The sequence below is a fragment of the Balaenoptera physalus genome (genome assembly GCF_965194825.1).
Source record: "Balaenoptera physalus genome assembly, chromosome: 4".
In the NCBI taxonomy this organism is placed as follows: domain Eukaryota; kingdom Metazoa; phylum Chordata; class Mammalia; order Artiodactyla; family Balaenopteridae; genus Balaenoptera; species Balaenoptera physalus.
The window spans coordinates 146,610,037-146,623,759 of NC_138891.1; the positions used below are offsets into that span (position 1 = coordinate 146,610,037).

General features: G+C 52.2%; 1 protein-coding gene across 1 annotated transcript in view; it reads left to right on the forward strand.

Moving 5' to 3' along the window:
* The window catches only part of LOC309660415 (pericentrin-like), a gene marked incomplete at its 5' end in the record, with an annotated part of 95,757 nt that overhangs the window by 60,303 nt on the left and 21,731 nt on the right, over nt 1–13,723 (forward strand). The window contains 6 exon segments of the mRNA XM_082460996.1: nt 3,802–4,518; nt 5,330–5,426; nt 8,042–8,193; nt 10,449–10,643; nt 12,027–12,200; nt 12,837–13,032. Of these exon segments, the coding sequence (XP_082317122.1) occupies nt 3,802–4,518; nt 5,330–5,426; nt 8,042–8,193; nt 10,449–10,643; nt 12,027–12,200; nt 12,837–13,032 (1,531 nt within the window).

The window sequence follows — 13,723 nt, forward strand, 5'->3', positions numbered from 1 at the left end:
CTAAGTGTTTACATAAGTGGAGTCACACAGTATTTGTTTTTTTGGGTCTGACTTATGTCACTCAGCATAATGTCATCAAGGTTCATCTGTGTCATAGCAGGTATCAGAATTTCCTTCCTTTTTAAGGCTGAATAATATTCCATTGTATGTATACACCACAGTATGCTTATCCATTCATCTGTCGATGGACACGTGGTTTGCTTCCACGTTTTTTTTTTAAATAAATAAACACATTTATTTATTTATTTTTTCGGCTGCGTTGGGTCTTTGTTGCTGCATGCGGGCTTTCTCTAGTTGTGGCAAGCGGGGGCTACTCTTCGTTGCGGTGTGCGGGCTTCTCATTGCGGTGGCTTCTCTTGTTGCGGAGCACGGGCTCTAGGGCGTGCGGGCTTCAGTAGTTGTGGCATGCGGGCTCAGGAGTTGTGGCGCACGGGCTTAGTTGCTCCGCGGCATGTGGGATCTTCCCAGAACAGGGCTTGAACCTGTGTCCACTGCATTGGTAGGCGGATTCTTAACCAGTGCGCCACCAGGGAAGTCCTGCTTCCACGTTTTAACTGTTGTGAATAGTGGTGTTATGAACATGGATGTGCAAATATCTCTTTGAGACCTTGCTTTCGGTTCTTCTAGGTATATACCCAGAACTAGAGTTGCTGGATCGTATGGTAATTCTACTTCTAATTTTTTGATGAACTGCTGTAGTGTTTTCCACGGTGGCTGTACCATTTTACATTCCCATCAAAAGTGTACAAGAGTTCAAGTTCTCCACATCCTCACCAATATTTGTTACTTTCTGGGGTTTTTTTTTTTTTTTTTTTTTGATAGTAGTCATCCTAATGGGTGTGAGGTGTATCTAATTGTAGTTTTGATTTGCATTTCTCAAATGACTAATGATAGTGGATATCTTTTCATGTATATGTTCTTCGGAGAGATGTCTGTTCAAGTCCTTTGGCAAATTTTGAATCAGGTTGTATGTTATTTTGATTGAGTTTTAGAAGTTCTTTATATATTTCTGGGTATATTAATCCCTTATTAGGTGTATGATTGGCAAATATTTTTTCCCATTTTGTGGGTTGCATTTTTACTCTGTGGATAGTGTCTTTTTTTTTCTGGCTGTGTTGGGTCTCTGTTGATGGGCATGGGCCTTCTCTAGTTACAGCGAGCGGGGGCTGTGCTTCGTTGTGGTGGGCAAGCTTCTCATTGCGGTGGCTTCTCTTGTTGTGGAGCACGGGCTCTAGCTACACAGGCTTCAGTAGTTGTGGCTCATGGGCTCTAGAGCGGAGGCTCAGTAGTTGTGGTGCACGGGCTTAGTTGCTCCGTGACATGTGGGATCTTCCCGGACCAGCGCTTGAACCCGTGTCCCCTGCATTGGCAGGTGGATTCTTAACCGCTGCGCCACCAGGGAAGCCCCTCTTCTCTTGTGTTTAATTGATTTTTTTAAATGGTGAAATGTTTAAATTCCTTTCTCACTTCTCTTTGTGTATATTCTTTTGCTATTTTCACATTTAGCATCCTAACATAAAGCACTCTGACTTGAATTTATACGAGCCTAAGTTTAATAACACATAAAACTCTGTTCCTTTGTAGCTCCATCCCCATTCCTTTTGGTTTTTGATGTAACAAAAAACTATCTTTATACTTATGTGCCTTTAAACATAAACTAATAATTCCTTTAAATACATTAATCTTTTAAATTATGTAGAAAACAACGCGTGGAGTTACAAACTAAAGTTACACTAATACTAACTTTTAGACCAATAACTTAGGAATATGTATATTAGTCTTTTAGTTCATGATGAAAACAAAAAGCGCAGTTATAAACCATTGTTACAATAACGTTAGCTTTTATAACTGCCCATGTATTTACCTTTATTAAGATCTTTATTTCTCCATACAGCTTTGAATTACTGTCTAAGGTTCTTTCATTTCCCCTGCCGGACTCTCTTGAACGTTTCTTACAGGGCAGGTTTTAGTGGTAACAAGATCCCTCAACTTCTGTTTATCTGGGAATGTCTTAATTTCTAACCTACTGTTGATGGAGCTTTGCTGGATTTAGGATTCTTAGTTGACAGTTCTTTTTCTTTTAGCACTTTGACTATATTGACCTACTGTCCTCTGGCCTCCAAAGTTTCTGGTGGAGAAATCTGTTGATAAGCTTATCGAGGATCCTTTGTATGTGACAAGTCACTTCTCTCTTGCTGTTTTCAAGATTTTCTCATTCTTTGGCTTTGTGTAAGTTTGATTATTATGTGTCTTTGGTGTGGGTCTATTTGAGTTCATCTTACTTGGAGTTCGTTGAGTTTCCTGGGTATTTATGTTCATATCTTTCATCAAGTTTGGAAAGTTTTCATTCATTATGTCCCCGTATATTCTCTTTGCTTCCTTCTCTCTCCCTTCTTTTGGGACTCCCATTATGTGTGTGTTGGTTTGTTCAGTGGTATCCCACAGTTACCTGATGCTCCACTTACTTTTCTCAATCTTTTTTTTTTCTTTTCCCCAGACTTGATAATTTCCATTGTTCTGTCTTCGCATCCACTAAATCTTTCTTCTGGCTTCTCAGATCTACCTTTGAATCCCTTTAGTGAGTTTTTAATTTCAGTTATACTTTTTAATTCCAGAATTTCATTTCTTTTTCTTTATTGATATTTCTATTTTGTTCATGCTTTTTTTTTTTTTTTTTTTTTAACTTCACATTTTCCTTAGTTCTGTGAGCATCTTTAAGAAGGTTGTGTTAAAGTCTTTGTCTGGTAGATCCATCATCAGGTCTTTTTCAGGGATGGTTTCTGTTGACTTTTTTCCTATGCCTAGGCCATACTTCCCTGGTTGTGATTTTTGTTGTTGTTGTTGAACACTGAATATTTTTAATCTATTAACGTGGTAAATCTAGAAATCAGACTCTCCCTCTTTCTCAGTATTTGCTTTTTTGTTGTTTTTGTTACTGTTTTTTTTTTTTTTTTTGGTTGATGTCTCTGTGCTAAGGATCAGCTTGAGATGTAAACTTAAGTTCTCAGATCTTTTCTGAGCCTTTGCCTTTACCCAGGCACACGCAGTCACTTTAGAATTTCCTCTGTATATGCAGTTGTTTTTGAATGTCCTAGTTTTAAATTTTTCCCCAAAGGGAAAAAGAGAAAAATGCAGTGGTGGGGAAAAAGGCACACCGATGCTTTAAATCCCCGGAAGTCACTTCAGCCAGCAGGGCAGGGGCTGGAACAGCTGGGGGCAGGTGCAGCAGCCGTGGCCTCCTGCCTCTCTGCCGGCTCCTCTGTGATCAGAAGCATCATTCAGGGCAGATTCCCAGTTTTGGGAGGACAGGGTCCTTTTTGCCCACCCTAGGTCCTGCAAGATGCTCTAGGGACACACGCACTGCTGCCTGCTGGGCCCTGGGGTGGGGGATGGGTAGCTGTTCCCGTGCTAAGAGCTGAGAGCAGTTTAACCCTCCAAACCTTCCCCTGGAAGTTGCAAGCCTTCAACAGTCTGCAGACTTCCAGAATGGTTACATCAGGCACATTCTGCCTGTGCAGTAGTTGTCCAGGCGGACAGGGGTTCCTGGTGCTGCCTGTTCTGCCATCTTTCCAGGAGCCTCTTCAACAGTTGCCTTTTAGGCAATGAGCTTTAAGCCTTGAGTCTGTCTTTCATAGGATTTTTAAAAACTTGAAATCTTAAAGAGTCTAGAGGGACAAAGGGCTCATCATGGAATCTCATCCTTAATTGTTCAGACAGTGTCTGAAATTGGCTCGTAAATAACAAACGTGACAACGTGTAATTCACTTATTTTACTGTATGCATGTTCTTTTTTACCTGTAGGATAAGGAAAAGCTACTGGAAGATTGTCAGCTGCGGAAAGTTGATCTCGTAGATCAGGTGAAACAACTTCAAGAAAAACTGAACCATCTGGTACATTGCATGAGCTTCCAAAACGTCAGGACAGAGGACTTTAAATTTCAACAGGCATTGGAATCTCCACATGTTTTAGAAAATAATGCGAGTGATAGTTCCAGTAACAGTGAAGAAACTGACGGATCATCTCCTGTTGATGCATTTAACGTCACACGGGATCTAGTTGACATTACCGGAAACCAGGATTCGTTGACACGAAACGAGGTGCCAGATACGCCCACAGGAGAGCAGGTCGCTTTGCAGGACAGGTCACTCTGCTCTCAGGGGAGCTTGTACAGGTGCTCCCGTGACCTCTCCCACACCCAGGGGACCAAGCCCTTGAAGGACGTGCTCGGGACGATGGACCTGTCCTCCTGGAGCTCCCCCGAGGTCGTCAGGAAGGACTCAGTCTCTGAGCACCGCCCCAGCCTGCCCCTCACACCCTGCTCAGACGCCCTGAGCCAGCGCAGCCTGGACACCTCCCTGTGGGACGGGACGCGCACCCGGCTGCCCCAGGCTGACCCGATGGGGCTGCTGTGTTACCCGGGCGAGTCAGCGGCAGGAACGGCCCCTCAGTGGGCGGGGTCTCCCTTAGCTGCAGACGGGGCCCCCTCCACCGACCACCATGCTCAGCGGGTGCCTGTGGTAAGTGGTCTCCCTGGGTGCTGTCCTGGTTTGGGTCCATGGGATGCCCAAGGCCCCAGTGTGTTCCCACTGGGTTGTGTCTACGTGGACGGCAGGGTCGCAGCTGCAGTCATTGTTGGCTCACCTCCTGTTGTGGCCTGTTGGCCAGGCCTGGGTGAGCAGTCCCCTGGTCAGCAAGTGTAGGGACAGCGTTCTGCAAGGTGGACCCAAGTCTACTGTCATAGGAACATTCAGAGCACTTTGGTTGTTTTTAAAAATACATGAAATGCGTTACTCTTACTCAGAAATTCACCGCAGGCCTAAGTTTGCTAACTCACACTGGCTTTGGGAAGTATAATCATAAACCTATCTTCATGTGTGGTCTGCATATGGGTTCTTTGTCTGGAAGATGTTTTTTAGATTTATTTTCAGTTCTATATCATGTTTAACAGGTTCTACATATAATGTTAATTTCAAGAACACTTCAATATATTATTTTGGGGTTAGATTATATTTTATCTAACATAATTTTGAGATTTTGTGTATCTTAGATTAGATAAAATGAAAAATAAATTACGGGATATGTGTAATTTAAGGTACCCGTATACGACCTCATCATATCCATGTGCTTCCATTTCATATCCATATGCTACTACATCATGCAAAATTTTGAAAGTGTATGGCCTCGTGTCTACAAGCTGTGAACACTTTGAATTCTGTGTGGGAAGATGATAAATTCAGGACTTAGCAAGTTTTCCATCTGGCAAGTTCAGTTCCATGATATAACACGTTATCATTTTATGACCATTTAAACATCTACCTATTTGAACAGGAGAAAGATGTTGAAGATTTTATCATAACGTCTCTTGATTCTCAAGAAAAGTCAAGATCACCTCCTCTTGGGTTAGAAGGAAAAAGCGATGGAAAAAGTGAGTCAGTCACAAACTTTATTTTTACAGCTTCAGAGTGTAGAGCAGTGCAGAGTCCCCGTGCACCCCTCGCACGTCCCGTGTTAACGCGCCGTGTTGCTTGCGCACACTCTGCCTCTCTCTCTCTCTGCGTCTCTGCGTCTCTGTCTCCCTCTGGGTTTGTGCTCTGTTACTTGAGGACCTGATGTCGCTTTACTCCTGAGAAGGTCCCTGTGTATTTCCTGGAGTCCAGTCCACGCCAGGACATCCGCCCTGACCCAGGGCAGTGTCGCGTCCGCACGCCTCCCTGAGATTTCGTCCCGTTAGTGCGCTTTACAGGAACAAGCAGTGGCTGCCACCGTGCATCCAGATGTGCTTTGCAGGCCAGGGGCCTGGCGCAGTGCTCGGGCCTGGACCCCGCGAGGGCTGGCTCTTCATGTTCGCGGCAGGTTCGTCGGCATGTGTGCGTCTCGTGGGACACCGTGCGCGCCCTGGCGGTGCCGTGCTCTTCATGGGGGTCAGTTTGGACTCTGCAGTTGTGCTGCCAGGTTTCATCCTGTTCCTTCTGAATGGCCGATGTCCTGGGTAGGTTTTCGAGACCCTGGACCTTCTCTCCTCAAGCTCGGACCCTCTTAGCCTCCACTGATGGTTCTTGGTGGTCTTGCCTGGATCCTTGTCACTATGATGGCTGCCACACCGGGACTTTCTAACCTTATACTTTCTTCTGTAATTGTTAGGTTTTTACAAGTCAGTCACCTCAAGGTGTTGTGACTTTTGAAAAAAGTCACCATTGGCTCATTGGGTGCTTTTGAGGACAAGGCAACAGTGAAGTCCAGTTCACTGGGCATGTTGGCATTTGCGGAATGGGGCCAACAGCTTTCCAGCTGGTGCTCTCACTCCTTCCCAGCAGTAGCCACGTGATGTAACAATTTGAGCAGTTCTGTGAGGTGCGTCCCACGAGCAGCTTCTCGTCCAGTTTCCCTGCTTAGAGTCGCCGTTCCCTGAGGATATCATGTTCAACTTTCAGAAATTTGCTCTAGTATTTATTTATGCAGCAAACGCCACACACCTCCTTTCCCGTCTCCCTAAAATGGCCCCACCTGCACTTTCTGCCCCATCACTGCCGAGTGTCTGCATTTCGAGGACGTGTGTTTGAGCGCAGGTATGCGCTGCCCGTGACGGCCTTCCCCGCGTCCTGAACGTGGTCCTTGCTTTCCGGGTTGGACCCCCTACAAGTTTCTGGAGACGAAGCGTATGCGGGATACTTTTTGTGTGAGCATTGACGTCTTCCTGTTGTCGGCATCTTGGGCTTGGGCTTGACCCTGGGTGGGGAGATGGGTTCCTTCAGAGCGTGGAGCCCGCCGTCCTGGACCCAGGTGTCATGAGAGCAGTGCTTGGTCCCCTGCAGCACGTCCTCCCACCCCGAGAACTCTGCTTAGTCCTTTGGTCATTTTCCCCACGGTTTTCTCGTCTGTCTTGTTAATTCTTATTGATCACATGTTGGACCTCCTGTACTAATTTTCTCATTTTCTCTTTTTCCATGTTTGTATTCTTGTTCTCATTTCTAAGAGATTTTCAGAGCTTTACTTCTTAAGCTTTGTATTGACTGTTTTTGTTTTTGCTGTTTTAGTTTCTGACTACTCCTTTTTCCTAACGCTAACCCTTGTTTCCTGAACGATACTCCCCTTCTTATTTCTCTGGGGATGCTCTAATTTTTCTGATGTTTTCTTCTGTTTGCTGCCTTTACTCTGTTTCTTCCACACTTTCTCTGAGTCTCTGTTTCTCTCTGTCTTTTGTGTTTGAATGTTCCCTGGCACGTTTGAGAAGGTAGACTTCTGAGAGGGCAGTTGTGAACAGCTCACTGGATGGCAGCTCTGTGCTCAGAGGGGCCTTGCCGGTGGCTCCACGAGATCCACCTGCCCTCCCCGAGCTGTATGCTGGTGGGGACGGTGGGCTCTGCTTTTCCACCGGGTGCCTCCTTCCGTTTTCCAGAGTGTGTGCTTCCAAGTCTTCCTGGACTGACCACAGTTCAAGGCTCAGGAACAGCTCAGGGAGCTGCGTGCTTCCGAGAGGTTATGAGTTCTATTTTGAGGCCCCTCCCATCAGACAGAGGCTCCTGGAGTCTCAAATTTGAGACTTTGTTGAGGGCTCCCCAGCCGGGCTGCCCGGTCCAGGCTTTTCTCCACCCACCCCCAGATCAGGCGTCCCCCGCCCCGCGAGATGCCGCTGCTCGTCCGGGCGCTTCGGGCCTGTCCTCCCGCTCAGCCTCCTCCTCGTGTCCCGCTGCCTCTCTCGTCCGTCCTCCGAGGCGCTCGGCACAGTTGCCGATTTGCCCCGTCTTTTGGGGGTGAGGAAACACACATTGCATCTGTGAAAATGAGCTGGGCTGCCCGGAGGGTTTATGTTCAAATCACGGACATTAACATGCTAAACGTGCAAAATGTACGTTTTCTTACTTAATGTGTGTAGCTCTCATCTTACGTTTTTATGAAACATTTTTACTGTCTGGGGATGTCCATCGAGGTTTCCTTTGGTGAGAGGAGCCTGGCTGTGGCTCTCCCGGTGCTTCGGGGCCGTCCGTGAGGATCGCCACCAGAGTTGCGGGTCTAGGCCCTGACTCTGCGGTGTGTTTCTAGGTGATGGCGCGGGGTTTGGAGAGACACTAAGCCAAGGCTCGGGAAGACCGGGAGCGCCCACTGCTGGTCCCACAGCGCCTCTCAGCCCCCGGGGTTTCCGACGGCCGTTGGGCGCCATGAAGGAGAAAGAAGTCCATCCGAAGCAAGTGAAGGTACTGGCCGGCGGGGAGCAGGGGAGGGGGCTCGAGGGGCCTCCCCTCTGGCCCGTCTGCAGCTGCGCTGGCCTCAGCCCTGCTACGAGTTTGTGCCTTGCGTAGCGGCTCAAAGGGAGGAGATGCGCCGCTGTGGCAGGACCACAGGGACAGTGTCCCAGGTGGGGCCTGACCACGCTCGGGGGCCGCGGGTGCTGTGCCCGGGGCGGCTCCTCCTGCAGCACCTGTCACACACAGCACAGCGCCCAGAGGGCCTGCACGGCGTGGCGCTGTCCTGAGTCGCAAGGCGAAACTAGATTGGTCTTCCTGAGTGTCGTTCAGGTGCCAGACCTCGTGACCCTGTTTTGGGAAGCAGTTGTGGTTTTTGCTTGTTTGGCTTTGGAGGCTTTCCCAAGACGCTTTGAGGGTTCTCTTATTCAGATAGTAAGTGTTCCCAAAGGAAACGATTTTGATGTTAAGTAAAATCTTCTCTGAAATCGTATTTGAAATGAAACTGGTTTTATTCCTTTAAGAATTGAAATTGGAGCAATGTCTTCTAGCTATTTTTTCTTTTCTTGCATTTCTCAATTTTTTATATGACATAAATACTAGAATTCCTGATTTTTAAGGAAAAAGTTTGGTTGTTAATGACAGTGTTTCATGCTTAGGCTTTGACGTTTAATACTTGATACTTAGTTATTAAAAAAGAAAAGAAAGAAAGAGACCCAGCAGAGGCCCTGGAGCCTTTTCCAGAAGTGCTGAGGCGGCAGGAGAGAAAGTCAGGAGCGGCCACCCCGCAGCAGCCTGTTGGGTCAGTCAGCCCGGCTTCTGTGTTCCCTGCTGGCCCCTCCGCTGCACCATCCTCAGTGGGGCACGTGGGCCACTCGCCGCGGGGCCGAGTCGCAGGAGCCTCGTGCGGTCGCGGCTCTGGCCGCCCTGAGGCCGGCGACGCTGGTGAAGGTCCGTCACGCCGGGAAGCGCGTGTCAGCTGGGCAGACGGGCCCCGCGGGGCGGCTGGTTCACGTGCGGCTGCGAGACTGCAGGCCGAGGCCCCCTGCGACTCCGCGGTCCTCAGGGCAGAGGCTCCGGGATCTCACGGCCTGACTGTGCCCGTGGCCCGGGGGCCGCTCCACGTCCGTCCTCCTGGCCGCCGTGCGCCCGTTTGGCGAGGGCGGAGGACCTCGCTTGTCACAGCTGTTCTTTTCCAGAGGTGTTTTTCAGAACACCTTTTTTGTCCTTCTGTGACCCGGGAGGAGGTGTTTACGGCCTGCGGCCCCGTCCACTCTACAGCCTCCCCGCCTCCCCGCCTCCCCACCCCTCCTTCCCCGGGGCTGTGATTTGCCTCCGTTCTGTATCACATAACGTTGTTTTTCAAGGGAAATTGTTGTAGAGTGTTCAAGATGGCCGCTTGTAAACAGAGTTTACAGTTTGGTGTCTAGCACTTTCACGTTACTGTTTCACGTCTTTGGTCACGTCATTAGAATTAGAGGAAGACCTGTTTCTAGTTAAGTAACTAGTCATTCTTTGGCATAGGCCTCTTCGTTGCTACTTTTATGCTTCCCTAATGTGCCCCTTGCGGGAACCTGTGTTGACACGCGGTGTGAGGACGGTCACAGTCACTTGCGCTCTGCATTGGCCGTAGCACTAGCCGTCCAGAAGGGTGGCCCTGGGCGGGGTGCGCCTTCCTCTCTCAGCCTCTGTGGGCAGCACAGACGGCTGGCATGCACGTCCCAGGTGCCATGTCCCATCACTCTGTAACTACCACTCCACATCCTGGTGGTGTGAAAGACCCCTTCCTGTGCTCACATACTCTGGGCTCCCCCGGGGGCGTGAGAGGGCTGCAGTGGCCAGTAGCTGGCCTGGTACCATCTGCAGGTGCCTTTCCCCCAAGGTGTCCCTGTGCGGCTCTCGGGTCTCCCTCCTGGTGGGGAGCTGTGGTCCCGGGAGGGCCAGGGAGGTGCCTGGCATCTTGCTGACTTGGCTGTGGATTTCCCTGAACTGAGCAGCTACTGTGAGGGAGCAGGCGGGATAGCTGGATTGTGGGGCCTTTGTTGGAGCAGCTCACACAGAAATTCACTCGTTCAAAACCGGTTTACTTGTCTGTGACAGCTACGGGGAGGAAAGTTTGAGAACCTTACGGTCAGAGCAGCAACTCTGGTCTCTGGTGCAAAGGCCGTGGGGGCGGCCTGGTGAGCCTTGGCGAGCGACAGCGGGGCAGTGACGGTGACAGGTTTCAAGCTGCTTCTCCTTCTTTCTGAAATGTTTGTCCGTTTCAGGCTTTGCTGCAGATGGTGTGTGACGAGAGCCACCACATCCTGGCCCTGTCCGAATACCGTGGACCCCCGAGCATCCTGAGCAGGGGCGAGCCCAGCACCCGCCTCGAGTGCCTCACGATGGGGGGCCAGGGCCTGCTGGAGGCAGCACTAGCTCCCAGGGAGCATGCCACCCCAGGACCCCCGAAGGGGGAGAAGGTACAGGCCTTCTAGATACAGAGGAGAAGCAGTGGGCACGGACCTGGTTGAGGGCTTTTCTTGGCCCCAGAAGTAGGAGTAGAGGAGCAAGAGGCGGGTCAGCGGCAGGCAGGGAGGCCATGCCTGGTCAGCCACCCTCCCACTCGCATTCCCTGGGCTCCAGCCTCCAGGAGAGGCTGCGGGGAAGGGGCCGGCTGCAGCCCTGCAGGGAGGCTCTTGATGGAGAGATGGGTATGGGGGCCGGGCCGAGGGGCAACATGGAGGTGAGGGCCAGATGCGGAACCGTGTGCAAGGAAGCCAGCCGGCCATGGAGTGTGGACGGAGCAGTGGGCAGACCCCCAACTTTAAGGGAAGGGGGCAGGTGGGTCCAACCGGTGCATGGACCGTATAGACACCACCCCCCCTGCGTGGATACTAACCCTAACCCCACCCCTACACACACACGCGCACACCCCTGCACACACACACGCGCACGCCCCCGCCCCTGCACACACACACGCCCCCACCCCTGCTCACACACACGCTCACGCCCCTGCACACACACACGCATGCCCCTGCCCCTGCACACACACACGCTCACGCCCCTGCACACACACGCACGCCCCCGCCTGCACACACACACATGCACACACACACACACCCCTGCACACGCTCACGCCCCTGCACACACACGCACGCCCCCCACCCTGCACACACATGCACACGCCTCCGACCCTGCACACACACACGTGCACGCCCCCCACGTCTGCACACATACACACGCACACACACACATGCACACGCCTGCACACACACGCACATGCCCCCCGCCCCTGCACACACATGCACACGCCCCCCATGCCTGCACACACGCGCACGCCCCCCGCCCCTGCACACACACACGTGCACGCCCCCGACGCCTGCACACACGCACACACACCGCCCCTGCACACACATGCACCCGGCCCCCACCACTGCACACACACACGCACACACCCCCGCTCCTGCACACACACACGCCCCCTGCCCACACATGCACACACCCCCCGCCCCTGCACACACACACACACATGCCCCGCACATGCACACGCGTCAGCACACACACACACACACACACACACACACACACACACACACACACACACACACTCTGTCTCCACCATTCAGGGCCTGGCCTCCCCTGGATCTGAGGCTCATGTGCAGCGGTCGGAAGAGAGATTTGCTTGCTGACATTCACTCTGTCTTACTTCCCCGTCATGTTGGGGAGGTTCTCTGCCCAGAGCTGGCTCCTCGTGCCCCTAGGTGGTCATGGACATCTGTGTGTCTCTGTAAGTTGGGGTGGGTTCTGTTTGAACCTGCAGGATGCGTTTATAGGGACACAGGCTCTTTGTTTCAATATTTTAGGAACCTTCCAACGTGGGCCTCGACTGGAGAGGGGAATTTCTGCAGATCGTGCAAGAGGCCTTTGAAAAGGAACGGGAGATACTGAGAGTCGAGCTGCGGCCCCGGCCCTGTGGCTCAGGCCCTGGGGGCTGCGGCTCCCTGTTGGAGAGGCTGGAGAAGGTGGTCCAGGAGCAGGTGAGCCCATGCCTTGGCTTCCCCCCGGAGCCCACCCTGACACAGAGAGTGACGGAACGTGTTTCACACGTGAATCGTTCCTACGTTTCACTCGACCTTAGAGCAAGGCAGTAACTGAGCAGCAAATCCTGCTTCAGTCCACAGATAACACTGTGTTTTTATGCATGAATTCCATGAAGTGGAAAACTCTGTGCACTTACCTTCCTTCAGGATCTTACTCTGTTCTGGAAATAACTGGCCTTTCCTTGAAAGCAGAAGAGCAGTTCTAGGCGGCCCGGCTCCAGGCTGTGAGCGCTGAGCCCAGGGTTGGAGGGTCGGCACCGCGAGGGCTGTGGGAGCCTGCTCCCCGCCAGTTCCCTCGTAAGAGAGGGCAGGGTGCATGGCGAGCGTCGACCAGGTCCAGGAAGCGAGACCAAGGTGCTGGGGGCAGAGCTGCCTGCGACCTGAGGGTTCCAGGGCCACTGTGCCCACGTTCATGCCGCACAGCTGTCGTCCGCGTCCTCCTGTGGCAGGGACGCCGGGAGCATGAGCTGCCGGGCAGGGGCTGCTCTTGCCTGGCACGCCAGCCCTCAGGACCCCCTTTTTCTGCTGTGTCTTATGTCCCCCTGCCCTGATCCCCTGCCACCCCATCTGCAGGGGGACCTGCAGGAGAAGTCCTTGGAGCACCTTCGCCTGTCGGACAGGAGTAGCCTGCTGTCCGAGATCCAGGCTTTGCGTGCCCAGCTGCGGATGACGCACCTGCAGAACCAGGAGAAGCTGCAGCAGCTGTGCGTGGCACTGACCAGCGCGGAGGCCCGCGGGAGCCACCAAGAACACCAGCTGCGGAGGCAGGGTGGGTGTGGCCTCTCGGCTTTGGCCCCGAAACGTTTATCCTGACACTCACCTGTCGGGAGGTGGCAGGCAGGTCAGCGAGCCCCTAGCTGACTCCCCAGGCCGCCGAGTGCAGAACGCGTGCCGGTCAGGGTGGAGGCCTTGCCCAGCATCCTGGTGAGCAGCTGGTGGGGGCCGGGTCGGCGCCAGCGTGCTGGGCGCCGCAGGCCCACGTCCGCGAGGGCCACTGGGGCTCGCAAGAGGCTGAAGTGGCCTGTGGCAGGTTTCTGAGTTTAATTTAGACTCTGGGATTTTTACACAGACACTCATGTCATCTGCAGGGAAAGAACACTTCATCTTATTTTTTCTTCCCCATCTCCTCTCCTCCTGTTCTTGCCACTTGCCCTGGGGATGCTCTGAGTGCCGGGTGAGGACTCGACTCCGTCCCGTGGGGCAGCCTGCCTCCGAGCCCCAGCCTCGGCGTGAGGCCTCACGCTGTGCACCTCTGGGCTGGACTTGCTCGTATTTTGCATCTGTGTTCATGAGGGTCCTGGTCTGTGGGTTTTTTTCTTCTGCTTTCGGTTCCTGGAGGAGTGGGTGTGTCTGCTCCTAGTTTTGGGAGGGTTCTCCAGCGAAGCTGTCCGGGCTGGGTTGTCTCTGGTGGGAGGCAGTTAGTGCAGGGGTGGCGAGTGGGGTGGCCACGGGATGGTCAC